This window comes from Thalia democratica, chromosome 6 (assembly GCF_965202585.1).
Source record: "Thalia democratica chromosome 6, ktThaDemo2.hap1.1, whole genome shotgun sequence".
NCBI classification, from domain to species: domain Eukaryota; kingdom Metazoa; phylum Chordata; class Thaliacea; order Salpida; family Salpidae; genus Thalia; species Thalia democratica.
The window spans coordinates 44,653,215-44,671,297 of NC_139170.1; the positions used below are offsets into that span (position 1 = coordinate 44,653,215).

The window sequence follows — 18,083 nt, forward strand, 5'->3', positions numbered from 1 at the left end:
AGTTAAAGTAAGTATATGAAAAGTAGCTTTATTTATTAGGTACTTTAATATTTTCATCGTTATTTTCTCTATTGTATTTAATAAACTACTAAGTTAATCAATTATTTGTTTGTACTTAAGGAAACAAAAACTTATACTAAAAAACTTAAAATCTATTATTTTATTTTTTACTTAACAGTTTTAATTTTTCAAACTTTATTTTTTAAGTATAACCAAAAACAGAAACATGTGTTTAATTTTTAAAGAAATGAACAAATAAGGCTTAAAGTTTTGATGTTTTATATCAATTTTAGACTTACATTAATTAGTCTAAGTATTGTGTTTTATAAAAAAGATGTTAAAAAAAATTATTGCCTAAGACAACTTTTTTATAAAGAGTTATGCATTATGTAATAAAGTATTAGTTTTTACAGACGTTATAAACAACCTTATCAGTAAAACAACCTAAGGTTCATGTAATTGAAAATAAAGTATTTAGTAAGACGTTTTTGTTATTTAAACAATCTTAAATAATTAAAGTAGTTTGATGTTAAAATAAATTTTACTTGTTTCAAGCGAATTGTTTAAAACTCATATAAGTACAAAATTGAAAACAATAAATAGAATAAAGCAAATTAAAAGTACAGTAGACTACCGCTTAAGTACGCAAATTGAACCCGACCAAAAAGTGCGTACTTAGCACGGGTAGTGCGTACTTTTTGACGACATAGTATAGTATGAAATTTAGTTGTTTGTTTTCTTACAACTAGCCACCAAATAATTCAGCCAAATAAACAAGTCTTTTTATTTTAATTAATATTTAATAAATAATTCTAATCTGCAAACTTTTTTAATAGATTTTAAAATAATTTTTTTTTTCTAAATAAAGTTTCTACATAATTGATACATACATTCAATATAGAAAGTCAATGTCAGTCGATAATATAAAAAAGAACATTAAGCCATATTTTCAATACTTTGTTTTGTTAGAGGGAAAATACCAAACTATATTGTGTTTACCAAACATTTTCAAAACATCAATGTGTGTACAATTAAATTAAATAATGACTTAAGTATGTTGTATTTGTAGGTGTTTTTAACTTTGTCATTTAGACTTATTTATTTTATAGCATTACATCTCAAATATAATTATTCTTTTCACATAAGTATTTAGTTTATTGACATTTAATAAAAGGACTGTCAAAATCTCAGGCCACTTAGACTACTTAGGATTACTTACCCTAGTAAAAAAGTTTATTTAAATTTGATTTAAATATATAAAAAAATTAGAAGTTTTTTTTTTGTCTTTCTGGATAAGTGCGTACTTAAGCGGTAGTCTACTGTATTGTTAAAATTAGATTCTCAAATAGCTAAAGGTTTTTATAATTTATACTAGAAACTATAGTTTTTACTTTTTCTTTGATTTCAATAACCATTGTATAACTAGTTTATGAAAGTTTTTTTACATGTCAAGACCGTAGTTTCAATTTTCCGCGCAAAAACTTTCTTTACTATGTAAAGTCTGATCGTCATACTTAAAAGTATACTAAATGTGTCTTTTACTACATATAACAATGTCTGTAATTTATAGTTTTGCTCTCTCTTAAGACACATGACAACTTGTTTGCAGGAAAGTAAGCAAATAAAACTTGCTAGATTAAGAAAACTCAGACTATGGCAAACTTCATTTACACTGTTTAAAGAAAACTCCTAGCACAGGTGGTTTCGGACACCACGTTTTTAGTAAAGGAATTAAGCAATATTTGGGTCGAAAGTGAGGTTAAAGGGTTATTGAAAGGTTATTAAGGTTTTATTAGTAAAGATTAGCGTTACACCGGGAATCCCAACTGTGATGTTAGCAAGTTTTCAAGGAAATAAATGTTGGATAAAAACAAATTTTTCATTAATTTTGACGTTGAAGACTGTTTGAGTATTTCGTTAGTTGCTGAATACATTTTTATACATTTTTAGAGTTGTTTATCATTAAAAATATCTTTTACTTTGTTGTTAAAAAGTCTTACCTTGTTGTTAGTTCCACTAAACTTCGTTCGATTCTTAGAATATTAATTAAAGTGGCAACATTTTTGTAAAAAAAAAGCTAATATTATGTTTTTCATAATTTTTACACGATTAAAGTAACAAAGGTCTCTTTGAAATTTTAAAAATAAAAATTACCCAAATTTTTCGAAAAAGATTTATTAACTTGTTCTCCTTGTAACTGATTTGGTTTATATTTTCAAACTTACCAAAAATAATCCTGCAATCCCCAAAATGATAATTTTTAAATTTACCATGTACGAAAAATACTACTTTAAACATGTTTTTTTCTTTACTTATGTTTTTTTTAATATCATAGTCTCAAACGATTGAAATAAAATAAAAGTTATGTAAACAAGAATGTATTTTAGTTTTTAAAGATTGTAATAGTCATAATAAAAAAAAAATCAAACAAGAATTAAAACTTATGTTATACAGGTTTCTGAAGTTTTTCTAACTACGATAAATGAAAAAAAAAATCTGAGAACTTTAAAAGACGTATTTGAAACTAATGTTGACAGAAAAACAAACAATTTTGTCACAGTCCGACTTTTGTCAATATATATAAGGTATGGTTTAAAAGAGGGATTTTTAATGAAGTGTTTATGAAACAAACAAAAGTATAAAACACTTGTTCTACAGTTTTCGTATTTAATTAAACGAAATTATAAGTGAATAAACCATTGACTCAAAAATTGTTTTTTGATTTAATGACTGTTATAACGCAACTTTAATATTCTTAAATCAGTTTATTATAGCATATTAATACTTGGAGGTTTTATCCCGCAAAGTTTTGGCCCGCAAAGGATGAATGTTTACTTTTCTGAATTACCAGCTAAAAACTTATTTTTACTATAAATAATGAATCTCACCACACAACCAACAACAGCAGCTTCCGAGACAACCTACGACCGGTGTTGTCCTTATCAGGACTCATCAGGCAGGCATAGTCGCAAAAAACCGCTGTTGAGATCAAACCAAGTACATTTAAATCATCTGTCACTTAGGTAAGAATTTTTAGGTACGCACTGCCGGTTTGGTACGCTCTTTTTAGCCGATAAACGCTGTTTTCAAATTGTTTTTTTTTCTACTTAAAAATAAATAAAAAAGACCTAAAATTAGTATTAAAAAAGTATTATATTTTTTTTTTTTCTGTTTTAGATTTAAATAAGTTAAAACAAATATTAAATACTCTATTTACAACAAATATGCTACAGTTTTTTGATTTTATAGAAATAAGTAACATTCATGTTAAATATTTGCATAACCCATGATCACAACATAGGAACAAAAAATATTTAAAAGTTCATACAAAATTTATATAAACTAAAAGGATGAAGAGTGTAATTGACATTTACATACCCAATGATTAAAACTGAAATGTAAAAATATCATAAAAATGCGAAACCAATAAATAAAAAAACATTTTACTTTGTATTTACAAACTCCATGATTGAAACTTAAGTTCGAAATGCTTATAAAAAACGATACTTATAAAATGAACATGTATTAGGCTTAATGTAGGTAGTTAAAGACCATGATTTCTTAGGTAAGCTCTACCTGTTGTTTAAGCGCTTTTACGCTGTGTTCAAAGTGCGTACCTAAGCGGCAGGTTACTGTACAGTGTACACTGAAGCGACTGTTTGTGAGTAAAATCAGAAAAAAATAACAATAAAAAAAGGTTATGTAGTAAAAGTTTACAGTTAGGCTTTAGAAAAAATAGTTGTTTATTTCAATTATGTTTTTTTTTTTCATAAAACGGCATTTCTATTGGTTATTAAAACCGTTTAAAATACCCAGAGAAGGCTTGTGGCCCGCGATCAAATTTTGCTAGCAAAAATAGCTTGTGGCTAATAAAAGGCTGTCGACCTCTGCTCTACATTTTTAAAACTTAATTTAGTTATAGATAGTTATTAGTTTGATAACTCATAAATATTGTTTACCTACATATTTCACAAAATACATTCTTATCTTCTACTTGTTATTTTATCTCCTTTGAAGTACTTATATTTTTTCAGAGCTTTTTAGAACTAAGTGTTTTGATTAAAATAGAGAAACGTCATTAGTTTTTAATATATTAAGTACAACGTTGGTACAATTTTTAGTGTTAAAATTAATAATTTAATGATTTTATGTAACTTTTTATAATTTAATTTAATAAGATTTTAAGATGTTTCTTACAATCTTATACAGCTTGGTTTTTTTTTTTGCAGAGCCTCATTTTTGGTAGTTTGCCACAAAATTTTATCCTTTTTAACCCGATTTAACAAAAGACTTTCCATTAAAGACAAAATAAAGTAAATAAAAGTTGCTAGTATGGATAAATAAACTGAAAATTTTTATTTAATGTAACGGTGTACAAACAATTTTAAAGTATCATCTGTTGTTTTATTAAATCAAAACATTTAGTCAATTTACAATCTAACAGGTTGGACATTCCTGATGTAAGGCTTACACTTGTCCATTTGAAAAATTCAATCAATATAGATTTTTCTTCAGCAAAATTTTCAATGATCTTAGAATAAAATTTTATTTAATAAAGAATATGCAAAAGTTCGAAGTATAATAATTTCATTCTACGTCTAATTCATATCTATATAAAATTATTAACTTTATGTCCAAACCGAGTAAAAAAAGATCAAACTAAATTTTTTTAATTGGTGCTGCTTAACAATTAAAACTAAATAATTTATGGTAATTTTATATAATTGTATATACATTTTTATGCGAAAATTCTAATTTTAAAAACAACAGTACATATGTTTGATAAAAACAATAAAATGTTTTTAATCCTATGTACGTAAAAAGTAACTTTGATCAGTTTGATGTTTACAACATGTACTTAGTTTATTTTTAACTTCAAACTATTAATATCTTTTAGGAAATTATTATTGCAAACAAAATTTTTAATGCTAAGTAAATGCATATACTAGTAGATACAATATATAAACTATTTGAAAAAATTGATAAACTTTACAAATAGCTAGTTTTATCAGCTTATAGAAAGTTTTTTTTAACTTTATGTGTACTTTTTATTCTAATATTAGTTTTTATATAAATCATGAGAAGTTAAAAACTTCATTTTGTCTTGCATTAACTTTATGCGGTCTTGTTTAACAATTTATATTTAACTTAAGCGAGAATTTTACTTTCAGACACCCGTGATTAAACAAAACCTGTTTTGTAACAGTTTATTGAGAAAATATATTATCAGCTTTGATGTTTTTAATGAACATGCAAACTTCTATAAGCCGCTGTCACGATACTTAAGTTGAAAAGTTCGATGATTTATAGAAAATTTTCTAAAAAGTACGCAAAGTACACTTTACTTAATACAACTTTTTTTAAAAACATGCAGATATGCGTTTGGTTTTTTAAAATGCTTTTAAGTTAAAGTTATAAGTTGTGTAAACTAATCAAAATAACGTATTTGTAAGTTTGAATAAAGCTTTTTGGCAGTTTTACTTACACATTAAAAAAAAGTTTATCACTTTTAAGCGACTGCATGTTTATGAAACCACACAATCAAGTTATTTTTAACACTCGAAGCTTTTGTTTTTCGCACCTGTCTAAATTTAGAAAATGATAACAAAAAGTTTAAATTTCATAGCTGTCAAAACAATAACAATATAAAAAACTTTTTCATTTCATTTGTAGTCTAAGTGTTGTACAGTGTGTAATGCATTTTTAGAAAAGTTATGTCTTTTTTTTGTTTTAAAAAATTAAATAAAAACCGAAGACCTTTAAAACACCAATACTATCAAAGCTGTTTAAGATACGTTAGTGAGTAGTCATTAAATTTTTTAAACTTTAAAATTTACTAGCTTTTGGATTGACTTATAGAGCAGAAGTTAGTGGATTAAAAACATTTATTTGTAAAGAAAGATAAAGTTTATTAGATTCATTAAACCATTTCATATGTAATAAGAAAGTAAGGTGCTAGTTTTTATATATTTTTTATAAAGGTAAAGGTTCAGGATACATAAAAGAGTTATTAAATTGAATAATAATAAAAAGAGAGAAAATAAAAGAATCTTGAATGATAAAATACTTAAACACAATCAAACATATTTTAAAATGAAACCTACCTAAAACTATAATTATCAACCATTAACAGCTACAAAAGCTTAACCAATTATGTTTTAGTATGCCAAAGTTCAAACCACACTTTTAAGCAGGTGTGTGCAGTTAATAAAAGTAAAACTTTTTATTAGTTTAGTTGTAACTGTTTTAAATGGATGTGAAAAATTTTTAAATCTTAACTAAATTAAATAATTTCATAGTTAGGTTCATATTTAAGGAGAAAATTTTTACAAGTATAACTCCAGCTTGTGACTTACTTAGTCTCGTGAAAGTTTAAGAAAGTCTAAAAAAAGAGAAAAAATCTATAACGCTTAAATTGATAGAAATCTATCAAAAGTTTATTATCAAAGGTAGCATTATTATATATATTAACTTTAAATAGTATGATTAATACTATATAAATTTAGACTTTAAACAACTTTAATTTAAAAAAGTTAAAATAGTTCTAAAGTAAATAAGTGCATTGTATATTTTTGTTTAACGTATTACAATTACTATTTTCATATTGTGTTTTCTATGTTAGTTAAAACAATTAAAACATAAAATTTATGCAATTCATTGCTGTCTTAATATAAAACTCTCTCAAATTCTTGAACGCATGAAAAACATATTTTAAGTTTTTTACGTAAGAAAAAATTATTATTGATCAGAAATCCTTCAATCGCTGTCAGTAGAAACTTTCAAGTACTTTAACTGCCTTTTGATTGACGACTTTAACTACTTAAAAAGCTGCTTTAAAAATAAACTTCCTTGAGAAAATCTCACTTAAATTTCTTTTTACTGTTTGAGTGAGCTACAAGCTCTAAACAACCGTAGAGTTTTTTAAACTTCAAAGTTATTTTCAAACATCAATATATTGAACACAAGTTTATTTCAAAAATGAAGATATTAGTTCAGTTAACTTTATTGAAGTTTAAAAAATATTAGACATATCGGTAGTTTTGTTTTTTAACTTGAACATTTTTTTTTGAAGTACTTTATTAAACAAATACCGCTTAAATACTTACTTAGTTACTTATCTATAAATAACTTACAGTACACACATATTTGTTATATATATATGTTTTCTTTTTTAAAATACTTTTTAAGCGAGTAATAAGATTGTTTTTATTATAAATTTTGTTTTTTAGTTAGATGAGATTTGAATAACTTATATGTAGAACGATTTTAAAAAGGTTTTTCTTAACTAACTTTTGTTGTTAAAAGTTTTAGAACGAAAGTGTTTTATAAAAATAGTTAGGATTTCGTGTATTAAACTATATTGAAGATTGTTGACAAAATAAGTTTAGATAGAAAATCTGATTTGTTAACTTAAATTAGTTGTTTTAAACAAAGTATTGATTAAATGAAAGACTGTTTTTATCAGTTATCACTAAATACACTTATTTGTATTAAAAATAAGCCTAGTTTTTATTGTTTTCTTAAATATATTCTTTTAATCGAGTTATAAGAACATTGTTGCTAAAACTGCTTACAGTTTATCTATTTTAGGCTGTTAAGATACTGAAGAAAGTCTCAGGTCGCAAGGCTCTAAGCCAAGGTCGGCAGGCTGGAAGTACTCGCGGGCCAAATTTTGAACACATATTAAAAACTATTTAAACTTAGCTAATCTGATACATATGTCAGTCTGAGTTTTAGATATACATTTACTTTATTAAAAGGTAAAATTACGATTTTGTCTTAATAAACTTACTATCAGTCTAATATCAGTCTGATGAGTCCTAATAAGGACGAAACCGGTCTCAGTCTACCGAAACTTGTGGTCTGATGATCGAATTGGCATGATCAACCCATCAGTCTAATAGATTTATACTTTTATGCTTAGTAATTTTAGTACTTAACTATCACCTAGCACCGAAACAAATGAGCTTAAAAAGTAATTTTGGCCACTTTTTTTCAATTGTCCTTATTAAAAAAAAAACTAAAACAAGTTGCCGCTTGAGGTTAAGGGTTAGGGGTATAAGTAACAATAAAAAAGGCTCGATAAAGTATGTTGCTTAATTTAAATAAGGTATTAAAAAAAGCTATCTTAGTAAAAAATAATCGATTATGAAAGCAGTATATCTTTCATAAATCTTTTTATAACTTGAACACATCAATTTCCTACTTAATGTTTAATAACGTTCGATATCTGATATAACCTCAAACTTTCAAATCATTAAACTAAAATGGATAAATAAACTAAAAAGTATATACTTGAGTTTTGAAAAAAAAATGTGCTAACTTCAAAAACTTACGTCTAAACTTTTCAGTAAGCTGTTTATTTTTCAAAAAGTGCCACATTTGAGATAAGAAAGTTATCTTAAGTAATCTAATCTCAATACTTAAAAAATTAAAATAAAGTTCATAAAGATTAATTAAAATGAATAATGCTTATCAAGTACTAACGACATTATTATTATTTTAATTAAATAAGATTTTAACTACTTTGTTAAAAAGTATTACAGCTTAACAAAGTTTTAAAATAATGAACTTATCTAAACTAGATTGATTTTAAAAAAATAATTAAAACTAGTATAAAGTATTCTATTTCTTCGAAATTGTTAAACTAATCTAAATATTTGACACCCTATGTAGTATAAAACTATCACAAACTTTGTAGTAATATAATGCATAATTAATAAACTTTACTAACCTAATTAGTGGGTGCAAACTAAACAACTTACTGTGCTTAATCATTTAAAATGAGGTGAAAATGTGCTTATTAATACAATATTTTACTTTAAGCATTAAATTTAAATTTGATAGTTAAGTATAAAATGCAACTCATAGTCATCAAAAAGCATACAATTCTTTAAATTTTCGGTAGCTACGTCACAATTCAAATTACCCACATTAGAATGTATTTTAACTCAAAGTTCTTCCACTACTAATAACCACAACTTTATTTAAACAATGTTTGTATTGAAAATTTGCAAGAAGAAAAAAAGAAGCCTACATCTAGGTTCTTCTTAGTAATATTATTTTTTGATAGTTTTATTATTATTTTTATTTCGATTATTATTTTAGTTCTTTTTGACCTAAATTACTAAGCACAAACTTTACCAATATTTAAACTTTACCATACATTCAACCTTATGATTTTTTTTGTTTTTTAAGTAGAGATTTGTTTTGTTTAATTGTTTAAATACTATTTTCCATGACTGTTAAATATATCTTTTTAGACTTTATATAAGTACTGACGAGGTCTTTGACCGAAACTTAGTTTACTAGTTGGTGTCTTGAAAGAATAAACTATATTATTTCTCCACTAGAACTTGAGATCTTTGACCTTTTTTTCAAAAACTTAAAACATAAAATACAAAATGCAGTGAAAACTTTTATTTAATGGAAAGTTACATATAAAATAATTGTTCAACAAAATACTTAGTATGATTGAAACTAACATTTTAGTTTATTACTGTACAAAGCTTAAGTTTGCATTGAAAACTACCAAAATAAGCATTAACAAAAATTATTTAATAAATATCAATTTAATGATTTTTAAATCCAAAAAGAACCCAAGATAGAACAGTATTCCTAGAATTTGACAAGTTAACACTTACAGATGTAGAAAAAAACCCTGATGTTTCTACTGTGAAGAAATACAAACAAAATACAATCTTAATTTTTAAGTTGTTAATTTTAAGCGGAAAATAAGTAGAACACTTTTTTTTCAGGGGTTTAAAATGGAATAGTTCAAAATACAAAACTTTAACCAAAAAAAAATCAACTTAAAATAATTTTTTTAGTGTGCCAGATCAACATGCTCTCGGGCCACAAAATTGCTTTTGCAGGTCGCATCCCATTAAAAATAAAAATATGCTCGCGGGCCGCAGATTTACTCTTGGAGGGCCGCAGTTGGCCTGTGGGCCACGTGTTGCCGACCTCTGCTCTAAGCTCTAATAACAATCAAACTTTAAAAAATAAGTAGTCTAATTAAACGTTTCTTTAAATTTTTTTATTTTTTCAAGTGTTATATTAAATAACGTTTACGTTATTTGTTTTTAAATAAGGTAGTTTTACTTACATAAAGTTTTTAGCTTATCACAGGTATAGCGAAAAATTAAGCAGTTAAAAAAAGCTATGTTTATTGATAATAGAGATATTTTACGGATATAAAAACACAAACATTTATTTTTGAATAATCAACTAAATACTAAAAATGTAAACAAATATATTAGCTATGACTTATTTGAAACATACTATTCTGTAGTAAAGTTTTAAAACGTTAAAACTTACTATTTTATATGTTGTTTTGTTTTATGTTTAATAAAAAAAAAAAAACGTTTTTAGACAAAAGAAACAAAATTATTAAAGTTAACCATATACAATGAAGTTTTCACAAAAGTATTACGGACGGATCTTAGTTGCTTGCGGATTCATCATAAATTTTGTCACTCTTGGTACTAGCAAGTTAGTGATTTTTTATTACTTAAGACTGAAGTAATTTTATTCAAAAGTTGAAAGTATGTATTAACCACACAACAAATTAGTTTTACTTCTGTTCATCTAGACTTATGTATGAAAAGTATATTATATTCTATTATATATTATATTTATACTAATATACTTATGTATAAAAATATATACACATGTATTAAAACAGTCAATAAGTTTAAAACCACATTTCCAAAACTAAACGTTTGGTTTTTTTATTTAACTCAATAATATATTTTTTTCACAAACTAATAACCGTCTGTTGAAACTATTTCAGAGTACAGTCAGTGTATGTTCAAGAAATAATTACGAATTTTCAAACTTCAAATACAAAAGCATCGCTAGTAATGTCGCTTACTGTGTTAGGAATGTCTTTTTCTGGTTTGTACTTAGTAACTCTACTTAGACTTTCTCACTAAGTTTTAATTTGTTTGTACAGATATTGTCTGTTCTGTGATATACTTTTAATTATATCACTCAACAAACTGTTAAAATAAATTTAACTTGAGTCACATTATAAAAACTTTAGAACTTTTTGAAGTATTTTTTTCATTTTAGTTTAAGCTTAAAAATGTCTAATCAGCTGCTGCTTTTTGAGCGTTCGGTAACAAAAGCTACAAATTGTTATTAATTATTTTCGTAGGTTTGCTGTCGATACCAATTTTCAACAAGTTCGGGATTCGCACCACGGTGATGACGTCATCTGTGATACTGACGTCATCTACTGTCGCGTCATCGTTCGCACCAACGATCGAATTATTTTCAGTTTTGTTCGGATTTGTTGTGGGTGAGTTGATACAAAACTGTTTTGATTGAATATTATTCCTCGTTTATTTCACACTTGAATGATATAGACTGTGTCTAGCATAAGAGAAATTAAAGCAATTGTTTATTTGTCACGCTTCTAGTCTGTAAAGCTAATTTCTCCCTAGCATATTTAATGATATAGTATTAAGTAGTCAACTAAAATTGTTTTATATATTCATAACAACTTGCAGAAATTAGTTTAGATCACAATTACCAAACACTTTATAAAGATAACTGACTGGCATTATAATATCTATTATTAATAAATTTTTTCAGAAACTAAATTCAATAGTAATTTTCTACTATATTAGATTTAATAAAATAAAAATAAAATTTTTTCAAGGAGCTGGATTTGGAATTTGTTATATTTCTGTACCAGTTTTAATTGGGAAACATTTTAAAAAAAGAAGAAGTATTGCTACAAACATTTCTAGTATAGGTAAGATTAAACATACTTGAAACAAACTTACTTTTTTAAACATAACGAAACACAAAGCAACAAAGTGTTTTAATTAATTAAGTTTTTTGTTTTACTTTTATCGTTTAGAGAAAATAATGTTACTCAGTTTTTTTATATTCAAGCAAAGTTTTTAAAACAAGTTTAATAAATTAAAAGTCCTTTTTTTTTGTTAATTTTAACTTAACTTAAATCTAAATTTAACTTTTAACTATATAGTTTTGTTATATTTGTTAACTTCAATGTTAATTACCGAAATAAAAATAAAGTTCTTTCATTTTTTATTCAGGTTCGTCATTAGGCACTCTCGTAATGTCGCCTGCGGTGACAATTCTACTTGAAAGAATTGACTTCAGAAGTTTCGTGCTCGTCATGTCGGCGGTAAATATGTCTTTGTTTTTTGTCGGCTGCCTGATGAGACCTCAGAGTGAAAACAAAAATGCGAGTACCAGTACAGAAAAATCAGCAGACGAGGTTAACGAAGGTTTAAACAACATTTATGTCACATTTAATAAAGAAAATGTGACGCATGAAAGCTTTAAAGTCTCAAAAGAAAATACGACTAACAACCGTGATGAGCTCATGAAAGAACTTCGAATAGATAAAAGTGCAGAAACAAACAAAAGGTAATTAGATTATTTTTACTTAATTTAAAAACTCTTAAATTCAAGATTAAAAACCTTTAAGCAACGTTTAAATACTATGTTTAAAAAAAAGAGATATTCTATTACTTTATTTAGTTTAAACAAATATGTGCATATCTATAATTTAGTCTGCTTATTGTATCTGAAAAACAGGGTTGAGTTTTATTTGCTGTTTGTAAGATAAACTACACAAAATACTTAAGAAACGTTGAAAAAACAGAGCTGGTTTCAAAACATTTGATAAAAGCATTAACATCTCTTCCAAACTTCGACAACTTTTGACAAACAAAGTATTTTGGGTTTTCGTTTTAGGGACTTCCCTTTAATTCGGGTCTAACACGATAAGCACCTTGTTCATTCACTCGTTTGCAACTACTCAGGTTTATTTATTTTTATTAGTTAGAAAGACATATTATTAGTTAAAACTTTAATTTTCTTAAAGCTGTAAATAGTACGTAAATAGTACATAAGTTACCATGTATCAACTCAGGTTTATTTATTTTTATTAGTTAGAAAGACATATTATTAGTTAAAACTTTAATTTTCTTAAAGCTGTAAATAGTACGTAAATAGTACATAAGCTACCATGTATCAACTCAGGTTTATTTATTTTTATTAGTTAGAAAGACATATTATTAGTTAAAACTTTAATTTTCTTAAAGCTGTAAATAGTACGTAAATAAATATTGTATACTGTCATTGATTATAAAAAAGACTATACTTTCCCCAAAAATGACATAAAAAACCTTTTTAAAATTGTATAAACAACTTTAAACACTATAATGTTTAATTTAAAAAAAGATCTTTTATATTTACAACTGCATAAAATAAAAAACAGTAGTAGAAATTTTGTGTAAAGAGTAAAAGACAGTTTTAAAGAGATTTAAAATATTTATATATTTTCACTGACAAATATTATTTTAAGTAAAATATTCTTTTATGTACTTATCTTACTATAGACATTTATTAAAAACATTTAAACAGCTTCAAATAACTAGTTTAAACGCATCTTTGATATTATCCACACAAATGATAGTTGAAATTATTTCAAAAGTAATATACGGATTTCTGGGTGATTTAAAAAGGTTCGATAAAAAAGTTTTAATCTGATAATAGTGTATTCTTATATCTAAGTATTATCAAGATAAGTGTTGAAAAGAAGTTAAGTTTTTGATTGGCAATTTAATTAGCGTTTAAATTTATACAAACTGATTAATTTACAAAAAAAATAATTACCGATTTGAAAATAAAAACTAGACAATTAATTTGATATGCTGAAATATATCAATAATTTCAAACAAATATGCACAGAATAGACAGACTTTACTTGCTTTCATTTTCATATTTTCTGCAACTACTCGTCAGCATGATAACTCCATTTGCCACAAATTTCTTCAACTTGATGATCGTGCGTGGCTTTCTTGGATTTTTTGAGGTAAGCTAAAAAAATTATGTTTATATTTTAATGGGGTTTTTATATTTTTTGTTCAAAAACTACCTTTAATGATCCATAATACCTGCGTGTTAAAAACTAGTTGTTTTGCTGAAAATTGAGACTATTTGAATATAAAACTGATTTTTTTTTATTTAAATGCAAGAAAACAAAAACTTAAGTACATTCAAGCTAACTGTTTAATATTATCTAGATTCTAGTAGGTCTTTACCTATAGTTACCATGTATAGTTAAACTTATACTATACAAACATAACTTTAATATCTACATACTTTAAACCCAAGTACCGCTTAAAAAACCACAACACCCACGTGCAGGGGTCGAACGGGGGATTGTCAACAATTATATACGCTGACATCGTCGGAATTGAAAACTACGCTTCTTCGTTTGGTATAAGCCTGACTTTGAAAGGAATCGTTGGTTTAGTTGCGCCTCTTTGCGCAGGTAATATTTTGTAAATTCAGCTAAACTGATATAAGTTAAAGAAGTTTTATTATACAATAAACTTGAAAACAATAAAAGTTTTTATAAGTATATCAAACAAAACAGCAGGCAAACAGTTCGTTGAATTAAAGTTAAATCTGTTTAACAGGCAATCTAGTTGATTTCATGGGGAAGGATTATAAAAGCGCTTTATGGATGAGTTCTGTTTTAATGTTGTTCAGCAGTTTGTTTACATTAACAGCTGTAAGTTTTTTTTATGTTAGTACTATTTTAACTTGTTAATGCAACAGGTAATGAAACTGGTTTGAAAAACCATATGAAAAAACTGTCTCAATTCTTTTACAAAAACAAAAAACAAAATATACAAGTATCTTTCGTTTTTTATAATAATAATTTCAATGCTTATTCTAATAGAATCTTTGTAAGATTTTTGTATCTGTTGATTTTTGTTTTTGTAAAAGAAATGAGACAGGTTTTGTAAAAGAATCGAAACAGTTATTGCATATGGTTTTTTATACCAGTTTCATTACCTGTAGATTACAGTTTTCAAAACAGTCCAATCTAAATTATAAAAAAGGCAGACTATCTCCAAATAATTCCACTTATGAATATAGATTGCATTGTGTTATAATTTACAAGTACATGAGTTTAATAAAAATATTATGAAATACGATTGTATAGTCATTGTAATTATTACTTAAGGTAAAGTTAATGTAAAAAATTAAATTACTTTTTGTATACAAAACTTATATAGAACACTAATTTTAAGTTGCTAACAAAAAAAATCTGTAGCATGGCTTATAAAAAAAAAGCATTTTAATATTTAGGCAAAATCGTTCGTCAGAGAAAAAGTCAAAGAATGCATAAATGATGTGGAAAGTAATTTAAATAGGTTAGACAAAGAATCTGTATAAGCCTTTATAGTTTTTAATGTGTTAGACTGCTGTATACAACAAAATAGTGCCATGTTTTTTGTCGGGATTTTTTTTATAACGAAATTTTGTTTAATTGATTTATTTATGAGTAGCTTTTAAAAAGCTGCTCAAGTGTTTAGAAAAATTCATTTTATAGTTACTGTTTATCTTTGTTATTTTTATACAACTTTTAAGATTTTGACTAAAGATATTTAGTATTTACTTTAAAAAGTTTATGTATACGTAGTTTTTGTAATTTTACTCAAACAAATAATTGAAGATTTCATTTGTTGCATCTATAAAGGTTAAAATATCAAAAAATACCTTATTGTTGATCAAAATTTTACGTTGTATTTTTTGTTCAATTTCAAAATTGGATTTCTTTTTCTTTTGTGAATTTTAATGTTGGCTGCTATATTTATTTGTTTTTATGGTTTTCTCAAAAGTTGCTTATGTAGGTTAGGATTAGATTTTATCTTTTTTAAGTTTTGTAAACTACATTTTAATACAGTTATTTTAGTGCTTTTATGAGTTAAACCAATTAATTCCCCTTAATCATATTCAGAATGTGTTTTCAATAAATAAAAATAATTTTTTGCTGAAAATTTGTATTTCTTTAAATCAAAAACATCGATCAACCACTAATTTAAAAGCATTTTAAAGATTAGCGATTCGTTACAGCAAAACTTAAAGCTCATAAATTTTTCAAAACAGACTGTTAAGTGTCGTAGAACAAAAAGATAGTTTTAGAGCTATCGTTTTATTAAAGTATTTTCAATGCAAAAAGGCTTACATGTGTAAAAATAAAAGTTTCAAATTGAATCTTTACGCTAACTCAAATGTTTTTAGTACAATGCACTACAGATTTATGTTAGGTTGAATTTATAGAACCTAAGTTTATAATGATAGAAGACAGTAGCTTATTGTTTTTTTTTTTCAAAAAAAACTTTTACACCTTGTTTACATGGTTAGATGTTAGATTTTAGGTATTGGTTTTTTGTTTATTTTATAAAATTGAAAAGTACGTATTGAAAGACTTTTATAATTAAGCATAATTCAGTCTCTATACAGCTTAATTAAAGTAAATCAAAATTTTCAAGTTAATATAATCGTTTGGACTAAAATTAACAAAATAGTACAATAATCACAATAATAAAGAAAGGTTTAAATTTTAAAGCGTGAAACTAACGTTTTAATTTTAACTAAAACGTTAGATAAAACTTGCATAAAGTACCTAAATTTTGAAAAATACTTATATTTCATTATTTAATAGAAAAATAATATGTATTGAATATACTGTAAGTATTAAGAAAAACTGTTTGCCTCATTTATCAAACAATATTAACATAAAATTAGGGTGATTTCTTGTTTTTATACACACAATATTAATAAAAAAATATTTAATGTTATATAAATGTTAGATTTAGAAATAGTAGCCACCAGTGGCGTCGCGTGGTATTTTTTTTAGGTGATGCAGAATTTAAAAAAATATCAATTAATTTAATAAAAATATGTTTTTACTGTCAAGTTTGAAAACAACACCTGCTACACCTGAAGATAATCTTTGCTTTTAAGGGCATAGGGGGGATGAAACAATTTAATCTTATTTTATGTAGTTTTTACTAAGCTACAAGATGCTTTTTACAGATTTTAAAAATTCAGTATATGTTTTAAGATATAGCCGGTCAAAGTCAAAGGCAACAAAAGGTTCATAATGGGAGGCACAAACTAAAACAGTGTTTAAAAAAATGTTTTACCCCCCCCCCCCCTTTATGCCCTTAACATATACTTTAGAATTATTTCACTTAAATTACTTTATACAGTTTTAATTTAACTACAAGTCATCTTTTATCAATATAAAAAATTCTTAAAATTTTTGAGATATGGTAATTTACAGTCAAAGGTACAAATGAATCCTTATTTTTATAATATAAACTCAAACAACAAATAAATCAAATCACTAAAATCATATCTTTTTTTTATAAGTTAACCTCAAAATCTTTAGATGTTTCTTTTATAAAACAAAAAAAAAATTGCTAAATTAGATATTTAAAACACCAAGAAAAAAAAATTATAACAAAAGTTTTTTTTTTGTATATATAAAAATATATATTGATACTTAAAAATTGAAAACTTCTCTTCAACAAAAGTATAAAGTTTTAAAAAAATTAGGATGAAAAAGTTTAATTAAAAATTGTTTTAAAAATGATGGAGAATATAGGTTTTCAGTAAAATTGTAATTTTTGCTGTTTTGGTTTGCTCCTTGTATAATAAACCATTGTACTCTCTGGCTTTGACTGGTTGTAACTAAAAGTTTAATTGGGATTTTCAAGTTTATTAAAGAGTAACTATTAGCTTTCTGAAAAAGTTAAAATAAGAACAACATGTAAAAAAGTGCCTATACACCCTCCCTCCTTACTCCTTACTAATTTGCACATTTTTTTTACAAAAATTAACATTTTTATTAACTTTTTTTCTAATTTTAATGTTTTTTGTTGGAGGTTTAAAATTCAATAGTTTTTTAAGGGTATCTTTTCTTTATTTAATATTTATTTGTTTTTCATTTTGATGACAGTATTTTTCTCAAGACCTCAACTTTTTTAAGTTTAGTTGTGAGGCTGTTGAACTTTTAAAGAATTTTAAAGATAATTTATAAATATGTAACCATTTTAGAACTAAAAGTATGGTTAGTTAGTTTTCATGTGGCCATAGGGGTAAAACACTTATTTTTTAATTTCAAATAACCTTGTTATTTTCAGAGTAAAAATTAAAACTGCTTTAGTCAGTCTGAATATTTTTCTAATTTGGTCTGTTTTAATTTATCTTGGGTCATCTTGAGTTTTTAA

The 18,083-nt window shown here is 25.2% G+C and overlaps 1 protein-coding gene across 1 annotated transcript; it reads left to right on the forward strand.

Annotated features, from left to right (window-relative positions):
- Window positions 1-11,089: 11,089 nt before the first annotated feature.
- Window positions 11,090-15,290, forward strand: LOC145839131 (uncharacterized). Its single transcript, XM_082946741.1, has 7 exons — window positions 11,090-11,117; window positions 11,162-11,305; window positions 12,072-12,408; window positions 13,738-13,861; window positions 14,164-14,323; window positions 14,472-14,566; window positions 15,151-15,290. The coding sequence occupies exons 1-7, from the start codon at window positions 11,090-11,092 to the stop codon at window positions 15,235-15,237; spliced, it is 975 nt and encodes a 324-aa protein (XP_082802867.1). The 3' UTR covers window positions 15,238-15,290.
- Window positions 15,291-18,083: the final 2,793 nt, after the last annotated feature.